Source organism: Camponotus vicinus, unplaced genomic scaffold, assembly GCF_025532165.1.
Source record: "Camponotus vicinus isolate PSW18456_S1 unplaced genomic scaffold, iyCamVici1.0 SCAF_10, whole genome shotgun sequence".
NCBI lineage: Eukaryota > Metazoa > Arthropoda > Insecta > Hymenoptera > Formicidae > Camponotus > Camponotus vicinus.
In genome coordinates, this window is record NW_028141946.1 from 9,393,698 (window position 1) to 9,410,745 (window position 17,048).

The window sequence follows — 17,048 nt, forward strand, 5'->3', positions numbered from 1 at the left end:
AAAAGCGTTAAAACGAATGTAGCCCGACTATGGGCCTGAGCACAAAGATGTCGTAACTGTTTCCGACAAAGTCGTATGCGTAAGTCGGAGACGTTAGTTAAAGCCGGTTATACAATAGCTGTCGTAAGTCGGGTGTCGTAAGAGTTAACCAATCACAGTTGATTTTAGAGAAGAATAATCGAATACGATTGGTCAACTCTTACGACACCCGACTTACGACAGCTATTGTATAACCGGCTTTAACGCACAAGGATTTTACGTAAACGTAGGTATCGCATAACATGCAATACAAGATACGGCCTACGTTTACGTAAAATCCTTGTGCGTTGACTAACCTCTCCGACTTACGCATACGACTTTGTCGGAAACAGTTACAACATCTTTGTGCTCAGGCCCTATAGCTGATGGCAGAGAATGAGACGTAAGCGCTTACATCTGTCGCAGTCGTGAACGTAAAGTAAGAGAGAAGAACGCATACGTAAGTTGCATATACTTTTTTCTCTGCCTTACTTTACGTCCATGACTACGACAGACGTAAGCGCTTACATCTCCTTCTCTGCCATGATATTGCTAGACGTCTTCACGCATGCGCGTAGCAGATAACATATTACGGATGCGAAAAAATAAATTAACATTAACATTATATTATCCAATTTATTAAATATAAATCATAATATTAATAATTTAAAATCATAATATATTATTAATTTAATTAAAAAACTTAGCACTGCCAATTTTATCAGCATATTGTTCAGCATAGAAATATTGTTAAATTTCCAAATATAAATCAACATAAAATAATTAAAGAAATTAAGTAATTAAATTTAAATATTACACAAACAATTAGAATTAATAATTAAAATGTCTATGTTTTAAATATGTATTTAATTACAATATGCAATATTTCATTGGGAGCGCCACAAAACAAAAAGCAAGAACACAAAAAAACGTTTAAAAATTGGATGTATTATTAAATAATACATAATAAAAATAAAAAAGAATTGTTTTATATTGATGAGGACTAGTAAATTTTTATAGTTTTACATAAGAGACATTGCTTATTCTCACGATATACGTATAGCATTTATTCATAAATTCTCGTATTATCTTGTTATGTATCATATTTATTTATTTATGTGTTGGATGTTGCTACATCTAACAATGCATCAGCCAGTTCTTCAAATCGATTTGCTTGTTCACAATGTGATAAAAGTAGTCGACTAAACTTTTCATGACCATAAAATGCACCTGCTATCGCGCCAGTCATACTAGCAATTGTATCTGTATCGCCTCCCAAAGTAATCTAAAATAATGTAACGAAGATATAATATTTAATTATAAATGACATTTTTTAAAAATATTTTTCTGTGCAATATTATTATAATTAATCTGCCATGGTATCATAAAACTTTATCATAAAATTTATAACTTACAGCATATTGAATTGCTCTTCTGACAGGATTATCAGTTCGTATCCTCTTTATACGTCTTTGTGCTTTAAGAAAACAAAAAATTGCAGTAGGAACTGATTCTAAAGCTGTAAACTTATTACCTAGTTCTTTAATTATCCTTTGTTCATTAGACTCATCTTCAGTTTCAGAAAGTAGATTCTTTACTACTTTTAACCGTTCTTTATATGGTTGGCTGTAATTTATTTGATATGATTAAAATAATTTTGTTTAAATATAATACATATATATTATATATAATTTTTCTTTAAGAGATACCTTTCAACCTCGATTTTATCCATTTTGTTTACAAGATCGTCAATGAAATTAGAAACATTTAATTCTTCACTGGGATGTAAACATAGACTTTGTTGAATTGCTATAGCCTGTGATAACAAGAAACTTTTGTGTGACAGATAATCTGTTAACATAGATATATTAAATGTATGCATTTTTCTTCTTATTAACACAAATGAATCTGTAATTACTTGTAATATTGCACCATTTATTCCCAATTCATGTGCATGTGTAATTTGTGTTACTTCTTTCACATAATGTAAAAGATTATCATAATTGTTGTAGCAATACAACGATACAGGTGCAATTTTCATTGCACCGCCATTACCATAAGAACCTGCACCATCAAACAAATCTTTTGCTGGACCTTTCACATCTATTCCTCGCTCAATTTTTTTATTTTTTAATTCTTTTAATTTCTTATCAGTAAGTACCTATATATGCGCAAAAGATTTGTTATAATTTATTATTACAAATCCTAATTATGAAAAAATTATAATTACAATTTCAGAAAGAGATATCTCTTTCTGGAATTGTAATTATAATTTTTTCATAATTAGGGTTTGTAATAATAAATTCGTGATCTTTAAACTTTTCCTATTTGAAAACTATCATAACTTCAACATTTTCGTATTAGAATTTTCGTCTTAAAATGTTACAAAGAATTTGTCACATTAAAATATTTATCGTGAATTTAGATACACCTTGTATATTATATATACAGGGTGTAACTGAAAAAGCGCCCACGGAGCAAATAGCGTTATTCCTGATTAAAAATCAAGTCGAAAAGTCCTGAACCATTTTTTTCTATAATGCTTAATAAAGCGGTAATTATTGAGTAAAGTTGCACCAATAAGCACCGACCTTTAGACGGGCGCACGTCAATGATCCGCACGCTTGGTAGTGTGCGTGAGTGTTCCGCCGTTTCGGCGCTATGTTATGCCGCTATCGTGCAATTTTCTTATGCGTTGCAATAATGTGAAAAACTTTATTTTGCATTAAAAATCATATTTCTTCCGTCAAAAGCGTTTTCTTAAAAAAAATTTCGACAAGGAGGCTAAAGGTCGGTGCATATTGGCGCAACTTTACTCAATAATTACCGCTTTATTAAGCATTATAGAAAAAAATAGTTCAGGGTATCGATTGTGTAACTTTTTCTAAAGTGAAAACGTAAAAAGTGAAGAATTTCTTCCAATCACACATCGATTTCATTTTAAAATCAATACGTGATTGCCGAAAATTTTTCACTTTTCACGTTTTCGCTTTAGAAAAAGTTACACAATCGATACCCAGGACTTTTCGACTCGATTTTTAATCAGGAATAACGCTATTTGCTCCGTCGGCGCTTTTTCAGTTACATCCTGTATATATATATATATATATATATATATATATATATATATATATATATATATATATACAGGGTGTAACTAAAAAAGCACCAGCGCTATTTGGAGCAAATAGCGTTATTCCTGATTAAAAATCGAGAGTCGAAAAATCCTGAACCATTTTTTTTTATAATGCTTAATAAAGCGGTAATTATTGAATAAAGTTGCACCAATAAGCACCGATCTTTAACCTCTTCGTCGAAATTTTCTTTAATGGAAACGCTTTTGACGGAAGAAATATGATTTTTAATGCAAAATAAAAGTTTTTCGAATTATTACGACGCATAAGAATATTGCACGATAGCGGCATGACATAGCGCCGTAGTGGCAGAGCGCTCACACCGAGGGGTAAACCGCTGAGGGCATTGCGGTGTACAAATTTGAGGCATTACTGGGCATTGCTTGGGCATTACTTGGGCATTATTAGGTTTTATTGAAGTATTAATGCGTATTATGGACGTTATTAAAGTATTATTAAGTCTTTTCTTCCAAATAATAATTTTAAATTTATTAAAATTTAAATTATTAAATTTTAAAAATTTAGCAGTAATGCCCAGGAATTGGGCATTAGTAGGCATTAAGCGTCGTCTACAATGGCCGTAGCATAAGGTTGTAAGGCCGTAGTCGTAAGAAATTGACCAATCCCAGTTGAAGTTCAGGAGAATAATCAACTGTGATTGGTCAATTTCTTACGACTACGGCCTTACAACCTTATGCTACGGCCATTATAGACGACGCTTTAGTGTACATAATTTTGATCAGCGGTTTACCTCGGCTCACACTATCAGACGCCCGACTCACTGACATGCGCCCGGCTGAAGATCGGTGCTTATTGATGCAACTTTACTCAATAATTACCACTTTATTAAGCATTATAGAAAAAGATTCAGGACTTTTCGACTATTTAATCAGGAATAATGCTATTTGCTCCGTGGCGCTTTTTTAGTTACACCCTGTATATATGAAGTAAGATACTTTTTAATATTATTAAAATATATTTTAATATAATATATGTTTAATATTATATTGTTTTAGTATGTTTAAATATGCATGAGAGGAATAAATTTGAATGTATAATGTAAATTTATATACTGAATATACACTATATATTTTCTTAAATGGATTATAATTATATAAATGCTAAAACTATATTACTGACGTTCATACAACCAATTCTATAACCACGTTTAGGATCTTGATAATAACTTTCCACAAATCGTTTTGCTACGTCAACAATATCCAGATCTCGTTTCTCAATTAAGGATTCAGCTACGGAACGAGTCATTGCCGAATCATCTGAAAACTCCATAACGGACTCTATACAATTAAAAGAGATTTCATATAAAAAAAATTGTGATTTACTAAACAAACTAAAAATATAGATAAAATATAGAAAAAAAAAAAAATATATATATATATATATATATATATATATATATATATATATATATATATACAGGGTGTCCTAGACCACCAGTACACCTCTTTTTTTTCGAAAACTAAGCATTTTAGAGAAAAACGTTTTCGACAAAAATTGTATAGTTTTGAGGGGAACATAAGATGGTGTCATTGGTTTGACCTTGGATGGCATCGTTAAGGTGAGGTCAAGGACACCTTTAATTTCTTAAATGGAACCACCTATTTTTTATTGCATATTCTTATAGCTTATGTCGAGAGCTTTCCAAAACACTATAATAAAGTATTTTTTCATCAAGTACTTTTCGAGTTATAAGGCTTGAAATAATTTCTGAATTTTACATAAACCATAAAATATCTAGTAAAATATTCATTTTTCGATTATCTTACCTTAATACTTTTATGTACAAAATAATGAGAGGAATCGATTGGTGTAAAGAAAACACATAATTGTTTCTAAAAAAAAAATGTAATTTGCAATTAACAATTACATTTTTTTTTTCGAAACAATTATGTGTTTTCTTTACACCAATCGATTCCTCTCATTATTTTGTACATAAAAGTATTAAGGTAAGATAATCGAAAAATGAATATTTTACTAGATATTTTATGGTTTATGTAAAATTCAGAAATTATTTCAAGCCTTATAACTCGAAAAGTACTTGATGAAAAAATACTTTATTATAGTGTTTTGGAAAGCTCTCGACATAAGCTATAAGAATATGCAATAAAAAATAGGTGGTTCCATTTAAAAAATTAAAGGTGTCCTTGACCTCACCTTAACGATGCCATCCAAGGTCAAACCAATGACACCATCTTATGTTCCCCTCAAAACCATACAATTTTTGTCGAAAACGTTTTTCTCTAAAATGCTTAGTTTTTGAAAGAAAAGGGGTGTACGGGTGGTCTAGGATACCCTGTATATGTAAATATATATATATATATATATATATATATATATATATATATATATATATATATATATATATAGAAAAACAATGTGCGAAGTTTGTACAGCAATAATTCGCGCGAAAAATAATAACACGTGAGAAATCAACGGCGAGAGAAACTTTATTGTGAATAAAAAAAAATTTCAAAGAGAATAAATCTAACCTTTGAACTTTATTTCCTCCAAAATATCGAGTTTTCGTTGTAAGTAGATTTTCTTGCGATCTGATATGACTTTCTCGCCCTCGTACGGTCTTCCAAGAATATCTCCGACCAAAACACCTAGCATTGTACCGCGAAATTTACTTTTCAACAATTCCAAGTCCATCTTTAACAATAGTTATTTTCCATTTACACTCAAGTGATACTGAGTCACTCAGTTATGTATTTTATATTCAGATTAATGACGTCATTATTAAGTAAATGAAAGGAAACAGACAAATACAGGTTTATGATCTTACTTGCCAACATCAAAAGAACGTGCATTCAATTAAGTTATGACGTCACAGTATATTGGATGATGGCGTTCGACGCGCATGTGCGGAAAAGAAAATTCATTTATACACTGACTATGGCTGCGTTCGTTTTGACGCTTTCAGTGCTGAAAGCATCGTTCTATCTTTGTTTGATATTCGATGTGCAATAAAGACAAAATGATGCTCACAGCGCGTGAGCGTGCAAAGCGAACACAGCCTATGCCATGACCAGCTATAGGTTTGTTCTTTTTAGCTGAACTAGCTGCACTAGCTCAGAAAGTGTACATTGAAACTTTTTAGCAGAAGTGACGTCAGATGCTGCTGGTTTATATACTTTTAAACTATATGCATATATGTTTATATGTATATATGAAGGCAAAAATATTATTAAAATATATATTATTTATAAATAATGTAATTCATATTTTAATAATATATAATATAAAATCAGAATATAATATAATAATTTAGCGTACGTTTATTATACAATTCTACTTATTGTCTATCTATTAGCTAATTTGTATTTTTTTTATATGCTACACGTGTCTTGAAATCTTATAGCGAACACATAGGGAATCTGACCGAATGCTCGTGTTCGTTACAGCTGAGAAAAGGAACGAACAACTTCAGAACATGTACGCGAATGTCCGAACGTTCGCATTCGCTGTTCGTTCGGTATTCGTTCGTAGATGTATACCCAGCTTAACAATTCACTGTACTGTCCATACTGTCCATCATTCCACCATGGTACTGTCTGTCCTAGGTCTTGAAGTAGTGCAGCGGTGCAGTTCAATATGGTGATGTGTTTAAACACAAACAGCAGTTTAACCTCTAATTAATAACGTATTACCCTGGCAAAAATGAGACGTTTGTTTGGCGTTTACATGAACGTTTGTGGAAGTTCGTCGAGAGTTTAAAAACGATTAGTAAAGAGTTTGTAGAACAAAAATTGCAACACTGCAGCGTTTAAAAGACGTTTGTACGTTATAGCGTAATCGTAAACGTTTGAAAAGTCTGAGTAAACTCTGTACACGAAGATGTATCAACGTTTACTGAACGTACTCTGAAAAATGTTACCTCAGCATTGCAAAACTTTCATGTAACATTATATAAAGAGTTTGTAGAACAAAAATTGCAACACTGCAGCGTTTGATAAGCATTCAAAACCCAACAGCGTTATGTAAGTGCTCTTACAAAGTTTGAAAAGCATATAAACTCTCAGAAAACCCTCACTCAACGGTTGTTAACGCTTTATAAAGTTTCTTATTTTCGCCAGGGTAATTGCGAAAAAAGACATATAATAGTAATGAAAGTAATAGTAATATAAAGAATATAGATGAAAACAATTATTAATGAATAGAAAAATTAAAAAAATTTAAAAATTTAAAATAAATTTTTAATTATAATTAATAAACTTAAAGTTAATTTTTCTACAAATTTGTAATAAAATAAATTTCATTAGAAATAAGTTTCTTCTTCTCGGACAAATCTCGGATAATTCTTCTTATTTATAGAACATTTATATGTTTCTCATATTTTGATGTGCCATGTTAGTACTGCACTAAATCGTTCTTTTTATTCCCAATAAAGCCCCTTGCACAATATTAGGCAACAGGCAATAGGAATAGGGAATAAAAACTATTCACCAATAAAAACGCAAAATAGAAAATATTCGCCAATAGGAGTAGAGAATAGATACTATTTCTGTTCTTATTGCCTGTTGCCTAGCATTGTGCAAGGGCTTTTATTGTGCTCGTGCACTGGCAGAATTTTCTGCTGCTAGTTCTAGTGCAGTTCCAGTGCAGCACTAGTTTGGCTACAAAGAACAAACCTTGACTGATATTGGCCGCATTCAGCAAACTCAACAGTTGGGCAACATTACTAGATTTTCCGAAGTAATTCGACGCTGATTGGTCGGACCTGAAAGTAGAAACCAATCATGTTCGATTGCTACTTAGCGGTTGAGTCCGCTGAATGCGGCCATTGCTAAACGTTTTCACGCATGCGCGTAGACAAAATATTACGGGCGCGAAAAAATAAATATTAACATTATATTATCTAATTTTTTAAACATAAATTATAATATTTAAAATCGCAAAATATCGTGAATTTAAGAATTATTAGTAAAACTGTAATTAGATGATTCTTGTAGAACGGTTGACATTTCGTTTTATAGTAGTAAATCTTTCTATGCTACATGTAATGAAGATCATCAAAAATGTTGCAATATTTATTATGTTTCCAAAGTTAAATATAATTTTTAGAAAAATAAAGACGGAGGGTTGAATATTATTTTGCTATACTCACAGCATAGTATATGTAATGGACAGTAAATGGACAGTTTCCTGGGATCGTTTTTGATGCGCCTGCTCGAGTAATTATGTATATAATTTCCATAAACTTACTTTTTTAAAAAAAGAAATAAAAGGCCAAGTTCATGCGGCAATAATTATTTTAATATAATTATAACATATCCTACAAAAATAATACTAAAAAACTGTGTCAATTAAGGATGAAAATTTGTACAGGTTTAAATAGTAATATTTTAATTGAAAACTCTATTATATAAAATGGTTGTTTTAATTTTTAAAAATATTAAAAAATTAAACATTTATTTAAAAATTGAAAAATACAAATTAATATAAAACAAAAAAATTAATAAAATTTTAATTTAAAAACAGCACTGCCAATTTTATTAGCATATTGTTCAGCTTATAAATATTGCTAAATTTCCAAATATAAACCCAGACAGCACACAAATATCCGAAGGACATCCATAAGATGACCATTATTAAGGATATTGAGGATATCCACAGATGATCCGTTTTACGTTCTTCAGACATTCAATGAACGTCCGTGGTATATATGTTTATGAAATTGGTGGACATACTTTAATCCCTAAATGATAATATAATTTATCTATTTCATATAAAATTTTACATAAAAATTTCATATAAAAATTTTATTTATAATTTATACTTGCATATTGCACTTTACATTTTAAATAGGTAATGAATGGAGTATTTTCGTTTATTTGCCGGACATTTACTTGTCCGACATATAAAATCAATTTAATATCTGAAGCTCCTGCATTAAGATCAGAAATTAAATTGAACAGTATATTGTATGTATTTCATTACAATATGCAATATTTCATTTGCAGTGCCACAAAACACAAAAACAAAAAACAAGAGCCATAAAGAAAAATTAAAAATTGAATGTATTATTAAAAATTTAATTCATTTAGTTTAAAAATTGGATGTATTATTAAATAATATATAATAAAAATAAAAAAGAATTGTTTTATATTGATGAGGATTAGTAAATTTTTATAGTTTTACATAAAAGACATTGCGTATTCTCTCGATATACGTATAGCATTTACTCATAAATTCTCATATTATCTTATGTATCATATTTATTTATTTACCCAGATAACCAAATCTGATAGAACAGATTTTCGTCAAATGCCCATTACAAATTTTAAAGGCAGAAAGATTACAGTTTGTATAAAGAAACTGATATATTCGATTATGTTGCCAGCATCCCTGGCGAAAATAAGAAACTTTATAAAGCGTTAACAACCGTTGAGTGAGGGTTTTCTGAGAGTTTATATGCTTTTCAAACTTTGTAAGAGCACTTACATAACGCTGTTGGGTTTTGAATGCTTATCAAACGCTGCAGTGTTGCAATTTTTGTTCTACAAACTCTTTATATAATGTTACATGAAAGTTTTGCAATGCTGAGGTAACATTTTTCAGAGTACGTTCAGTAAACGTTGATACATCTTCGTGTACAGAGTTTACTCAGACTTTTCAAACGTTTACGATTACGCTATAACGTACAAACGTCTTTTAAACGCTGCAGTGTTGCAATTTTTGTTCTACAAACTCTTTACTAATCGTTTTTAAACTCTCGACGAACTTCCACAAACGTTCATGTAAACGCCAAACAAACGTCTCATTTTTGCCAGGGATGTCAGCAGAAATACAACAAAATCTAAACAAAAGATTGTAAACAGAAACAAGCAGAACTTGTTGATATAACTGACGGCAGATTGATAGCAGAAATTGAACAGGATCTGTGCGGCGCAATTTGACAACAGATTGTCGGCAGAAACCGAGCAGGATCTACGCAATGAAATTTGATATCAAATTCTCGGCAGATATCGAGTAGAGCCTGCTGATATAACTAACGGCAGATTGATGGCAGAAATTGAACAGGATCTGTGCAACGCAATTTGACAACAGATTGTCGGCAGAAACCGAACAAGATTTGCGCAATGAAATTTGATGTCAAATTATCGGCAGAAATCGAGTAAAGCCTGCAGATATAACTGACGGCAGATTGATAGCAGAAATTTAACAGGATCTGTGAGGCGCAATTTGATAGCAAATTGATAATAAAAATCGAGCAGGATCTGCGCACACAATCTCTGATAGCAGATTGACGGCAGAAACGGAACAGGGTTTGCATGATTCGATAGTTCCTTCACTTACCGCTACGTGAGCTGTACTTTCTCGTAATCTAATTTCTGTCAGAAGTATATAAAGTCGCGAATATGAATAAAAGATTAAAAATATAGTAATTATCATTTTAATTTCTATCACTTTAACTTCTGATATCTGATACAAGCAGATGAGATTCAGAATATTAAACTGATTGCAATCAATATGATAAATGGAAAATTATTCATGTACTGCCTATTTGAGGCATAAAGCAAGAATTTAATTCTAAATAAATTACATTTCCAGTTTTACTAGTTACATTTACTTTTATCATTTACTTTATTATTAATTTAATTAAATTGAATTAGACCTTCGCTATATGAGATATAACTACGATATAACATATATTACATTAACATATATTACGATATAACATATGACATATATGTCATTTTAGAAGAAAATTTTAATTAACTTGCCGATAATATTCTTATTTAGCACCTGTAATAATCAATTTTGTAGCATTTATATAATATTAATAAAAGTAAGTGCAAATCTTGTGCAGTTTCTGCTGTCAATTTGCCATCAGGTTGCATGCGCAGATTTCGCTCGGTTTCTGCTGGCAATCTAATATCAAATTGCATCGCGCAAAGCTTGCTCGGTTTCACCTCAATATAGTTAGCAGACAAATTCAATATTTCGCATTTTCTATTATTGCATTCGTTTGGGAATCATTTGGGCAAGTTTAGGAAAGCATTTTCATAGTTTGGGAAATAATAGTTTATTTATAATTAATAAAAATAAGTTCGGCGTATAGTTAGCAGAAATAATTTAAAAAAAATTTTTTTTTTTTTTAATCAACGTAGAATTATTTGGGAAACACTTCTGTAACGGTCCCATAGTTTGGGAAATAATAATTTCAATGTAATAAATAAATAAAAATTTCACGATCATATAGTTAGCAGACAAATTTGATATTCTCTATTATCTATTAAACCAATCGCTTGGGAATCGTTTGGGCACATTTAGGAATAGATTCTCATAGTTTAGGAAATAATAGTTTATTTATAATTAATTAAAATAAATTGAGCGTATAGTTAGCAGACATAAATATTTAAAAAAAAATTTTTTTTTTTAATTAACGTGAAATTATTTGGGAAATATGTCTGTAATGTTTTTAACGTTTGGGAAATAATTATTTCATCTGAAAATCGGTAAATATGTCGATGAAAGGAGCCCGCCTCGACCTCCGGGAACATAGCCGGGCAACTTCGACTTTATTAATTTTTTTTTTTTTTTAATCGTTTGTTGGTTAATTTCTTACGACAAGCATGGAGCTGACACACACACACACACACACACACACGAGGGGGGGGTGCAAGGGGGGCCTTCGGCCCCCCTCCCGCACCCACCCCGTCCCCCTCGCTTCGCGTGAAAAGTTGCAAAATGGAATCTCGCTTTGCGTGGAAAGTTGCACCCTACCGTAGGCACCCCTACCGGCGGGGTGGGTGCAGGAGGGTGCAACTTTCCACGCGAAGCAAGGTTTCACTTTGCAACTTTCCACGCGAAGTGAGGTTCCACTTTGCAACTTTTCACGCGAAGCGTGGGGGACGGGGTGGGTGCGGGAAGGGGGCCGAAGGTCCCCCTTGCACCCCCCCCCCGTGTGTGTGTGTGTGTGTGTGTGTGTGTGTGTCAGCTCCATGCTTGTCGTAAGAAATTAACCAGCAAATGATTAAAAAAAAAAAAAATTAAAAAAGTCGAAGTTGCCCGGCTAAAGCCGACGGCACACGGTACGATTTTTCGTACTGGATTTGATAAGATTTAGTAAAATACTAAAAATGCACCAATCAGAATGCAGCATTTCTAATATTTTACTAAATCTTATCAAATCCAGTACGAAAAATTGTACCGTGTGCCGTAGGCTTAAGTTCCCGGAGATCGAGGCGGGCTCCTTTCATCGACATATTTACCGATTTTCAGATGAAATAATTATTTCCCAAACGTTAAAAACATTACAGACATATTTCCCAAATAATTTCACGTTAATTAAAAAAAAAAATTTTTTTTTTAAATATTTATGTCTGCTAACTATACGCTTAATTTATTTTAATTAATTATAAATAAACTATAATTTCCTAAACTATGAGAATCTATTCTTAAATGTGTCCAAACGATTCCCAAGCGATTGGTTTAATAGATAATAGAGAATATCAAATTTGTCTGCTAACTATATGATCGTTTATTTATTACATTGAAATTATTATTTCCCAAACTATGGGACCGTTACAGAAGTGTTTCCCAAATAATTCTATGTTGATTAAAAAAAAAAAAATTTTTTTTTAAATATTTATGTCTGCTAACTATACGCTCAATTTATTTTAATTAATTATAAATAAACTATTATTTCCTAAACTATGAGAATCTATTCCTAAATGTGCCCAAACGATTCCCAAGCGATTGGTTTAATAGATAATAGAGAATATCAAATTTGTCTGCTAACTATATGATCGTGAAATTTTTATTTATTTATTACATTGAAATTATTATTTCCCAAACTATGGGACCGTTACAGAAGTGTTTCCCAAATAATTCTACGTTGATTAAAAAAAAAAAAAAATTTTTTTTAAATTATTTCTGCTAACTATACGCCGAACTTATTTTTATTAATTATAAATAAACTATTATTTCCCAAACTATGAAAATGCTTTCCTAAACTTGCCCAAATGATTCCCAAACGAATGCAATAATAGAAAATGCGAAATATTGAATTTGTCTGCTAACTATATTGAGGTCTCGGTTTCTGCCGACGGTTTATTGACAGGTTATGTTTTACAGACTCTATCCCCAAAACAAAAGCTTAGTGCGGACACAGATGGTGTCTACGGTTCTGGTGTGGGATTCTGATCGAATTTGCTGCCAATCTGCTGCCAACCTGCTAACATTTTGCTTATTGGGTTATGTTTTGGATGTTGCTACATCTAACAATGCATCAGCCAGTTTTTCAAATCGATCTGCTTGTTCACAATGTGATAAAAGCAATCGACTAAACTTTTCATGGCCATAAAATGCACCTGCTATCGCGCCGGTCATACTAGCAATTGTATCTGTATCGCCTCCTATAGTAATCTAAAATAATGTAACGAAGATATAATATTTAATTATAATATAAATGACATTTCTTAAAAATATTTCTCTGTGTAATATCATTATAATTAACCTGCCGTGATAGTTTTATTATAAAAGTTATAACTTACAGCATATTGAATTGCTCTTCTGACAGGATTATCAGTTCGTATCCCCTTTATACGTTTTTGTGCATTTAGAAAACAAAAAATTGCAGTAGGGACTGATTCTAAAGCTGTGAGGTTATTACCTAGTTCTTCAACTATCCTTTGTTCATTAGGCTCATCTCCAGTTTCAGAAAGTAGATTTTTTACTATTTTTAACCGTTCTTTATATGGTTGGCTGTAATTTATTTGATATGATTAAAATAATTTTGTTTAAATATAATACATATATATTATATATAATTTCTCTATAAAACAAATACCTTTCATCAACCTCGATTTTATCTATTTTGTTTATAAGATCATCAATGAAATTAGAAATGTTTAATTCTTCATTGGGATGTAAACATAGACTTTGTTGAATTGCTATAGCCTGTGATAACAAATTTTTGAGTGATAGATATCTATTAACATAGATATATTAAATGTATGCATTTACCTTATTAACATAAATGAATCTGTAATTACTTGTAATATAGCACCATTTATTCCCAATTCATGTGCATGTGTAATTTGTGTCACTTCTTTCACATAATGTAAAAGATTATCATAATTGTTGTACGAAAATAACGAAACAGGTGCAATTTTCATTGCACCGCCATTACCATAAGAACCTGCACCATTAAACACATCCTTTGCTGGACCTTTCACATCTGTTCCTGGCACAATTTTTTTACTTTTTAATTTGATAAGTACCTATATATGCAGAAAACATTTGTTGTAATTTATTATTATTACAAACCCTAATTACGAAAAAATTATAATTACAATTGCAGAAAGAAATATCTGTTATGATTATAAAAGTATTTTATTATTTATATATATGTATATATGTATATATATATATACACACAGGGTGGGGCATTTATAGTGATACAAGCAATTTTTTCGAAAACGAAGCGAGATATAAAAAAAAATGTTTCAGACAAAAGTTGTAGGGTTGAAAAGGGGCCATAAGATGGTGTCATTGGTTTGATCTTGAAAAGCCGTTTGAAGGTCACATGAAGGTTACCTTCAATTTTTTAAATGGAACCCCCTATTTTTTATTACTTATTCTTGTAGCTTATCTCGAGAACTTTTCAAAACACTATAATAAAGTATTTCTTCATTGAGTACTTTCCGAGTTATGAGACTTGAAATAATTTCTTAATTTTACATAAACCATAAAATATCTAGTAAAATATTCATTTTTCGATTATCTTACCTTAATACTTTTATGTACAAAATAATGAGAGAAATCAATTGGTGTAAAGAAAAAACATAGTTGTTTTTAAGAAAAAATATGTAATTTGCGATTAACACTTTTTTCTTAAAAATAACTATGTGTTTTCTTTACACCAATTGATTCCTCTCATTATTTTGTACATAAAAGTATTAAGGTAAGATAATCGAAAATGAATATTTTACTAGATATTTTATGGTTTATGTAAAATTAAGAAATGATTTCAAGTCTCATAACTCGAAAAGTACTCAATGAAAAAATACTTTATTATAGTGTTTTGGATAGCTCTCGAGATAAGCTACAAGAATAAGTAATAAAAAATAGGGGGTTCCGGTTAAAAAATTGAAGGTGACCTTCACGTGACCTTGAAACGGCTTTCCAAGGTCAAACCAATGACACCATCTTATGGTTTCCTTACAATCCTACAACTTTTGTTTGAAACATTTTTTTATATCTCGCTTCGTTTTCGAAAAAATTGCTTGTGTCACTATAAATGCTCCACCCTGTATATATATATGTACACATACACATACACACACACATACACACACACACACAACACACACACACACATATATATATATATAGGGTGTTCTAGCTATTGCGTACCAAAGAAAAACCATAAGTAGATCTCGCTAAACTGAACTAAAAAATCCTATACTATTTTACAAGAAACCACGTAAAATTTCGAGATATTAATTAAAAAACATCGACCAATTCGCGTGAGTGAAAGCGCGCGGCGAGAAAGGCTGTCCCACTGTAACTCAATACTACGCGCGCGGCAAAACGGAGTTTATTCATCAACATAACGCTGAAGCGCCGTGCGTCGCTATTATGTTTTGGAAAGTGTCTCACTCACCTCTGCTCGCATATCCAGAATCAAGTATATTACACACACACACACACGCGCGCGCGTGTGTGTGTGTATGAAATAAAATACTTTTTAATATTATTAAGATATATTTTAATATAATATGTTTAATATTATACTGTTTTAATATGTTTAAATATGCATGAGGGAAATAAATTTGAATGTATAATATAAATTTATATACTGAATATATGCACACTATATATTTTCTTAAATAGATTATATTTATATAAATGCTAAAACCATATTACTGACATTCATACAACCGCTTCCATAACCACGATGGGGCTCTTGATAAAAATTTTCCACAAACCGCTTTGCTACATCAATAATATCCATATCTCGTTTTTCAATTAAGGATTCAGCTACGGAACGAGTCATTGCCGAATCACTTGAAAACTTCATAACGAACTCTATACAATTAAAAGAGGTTTCATATAAAAAAATTGTGATTTACTAAACAAACTAAAAATATAGATAAAATATAGAATATATATATATATGTATATACATAAACAAAATGTGCGAATTTTATACGCTAATAATTCGCGCGAAAAATAATAATACGTAAGAAATCAATATCGAAAGAAACTTTATTATGAATAAAAAAAAAACTTTCAAAGAGAATAAATCTAACCTCTCAAATTTGTTTCCTCTAATATATCAAGTTTTTGTTGTAGGTAGATTTTCTTGCGACCTGACACTTCTCTGAACCCGAATGGTTTTCCAAGAATATCTCCAACCAAAACGCCTAGTATTGTACCGCGAAATTTACTTTTCAATAATTCCAAGTCCATCTTTAACAATAGTTATTTGGCCATTTACACTCAAGTGATACTGAGCAATACTCAGAGTTTCAGTTATGTGTTTTCTATTCAGATTAATGACGTCATTATTAAGTGTATAAAAGGAAACAGGCAAATACAAGTTTATGATCTCGCTTGCCAACATCTTCTCCTTCTTTTTAAGTGACAAGGAGCGGGGAGATTCCCACTCATGCTGCTGTGGTGAGGTAGTATAAGTAAATGATAGTATAAGATCATTAAGTAAGAGAGAAGGAGATCGAACTCCATGAAACAAAAGTGGTTTCGATTTGTGACTAATTGAGAAGGAATCCGCTGAGGGAATAGCACGGTCGTGTATACTCTTAGGTCTTGCAACTCTAGTGGTGGGGGGTGACTCACATCTTGAAGCCGTTTTCAGTTCATCGCTTAACCGTAAGAGTCGCCGTGATCGGGTGTCCACCC

The 17,048-nt window shown here is 31.3% G+C and overlaps 2 protein-coding genes across 5 annotated transcripts; both read right to left on the bottom strand.

Moving 5' to 3' along the window:
• Window positions 1-946: 946 nt before the first annotated feature.
• On the bottom strand, window positions 947-6,210 carry LOC145960898 (ADP-ribosylhydrolase ARH3-like). Of its 4 annotated transcripts, XM_083080613.1 has the most exons (8): window positions 5,963-6,210; window positions 5,663-5,825; window positions 4,293-4,450; window positions 1,937-2,179; window positions 1,728-1,834; window positions 1,553-1,644; window positions 1,434-1,495; window positions 947-1,303 (listed from the first exon to the last, which is right to left on the bottom strand). In XM_083080613.1, the coding sequence occupies exons 1-8, from the start codon at window positions 5,981-5,983 to the stop codon at window positions 1,133-1,135; spliced, it is 1,017 nt and encodes a 338-aa protein (XP_082936739.1). In that variant the 5' UTR covers window positions 5,984-6,210; the 3' UTR covers window positions 947-1,132. The 4 variants fall into 4 exon arrangements, with proteins under 4 accessions (XP_082936739.1, XP_082936737.1, XP_082936738.1 ...); XM_083080611.1 differs by having other exon boundaries at window positions 1,434-1,644; window positions 5,963-6,209; XM_083080612.1 differs by having other exon boundaries at window positions 1,434-1,644; window positions 5,959-6,209.
• A 6,379-nt stretch (window positions 6,211-12,589) lies between these two features.
• LOC145960900 (ADP-ribosylhydrolase ARH3-like) lies at window positions 12,590-16,954 on the bottom strand. The gene is made up of 6 exons (XM_083080616.1): window positions 16,439-16,954; window positions 16,057-16,214; window positions 14,177-14,404; window positions 13,972-14,081; window positions 13,676-13,886; window positions 12,590-13,547 (listed from the first exon to the last, which is right to left on the bottom strand). The coding sequence occupies exons 1-6, from the start codon at window positions 16,596-16,598 to the stop codon at window positions 13,377-13,379; spliced, it is 1,038 nt and encodes a 345-aa protein (XP_082936742.1). The 5' UTR covers window positions 16,599-16,954; the 3' UTR covers window positions 12,590-13,376.
• Window positions 16,955-17,048: the final 94 nt, after the last annotated feature.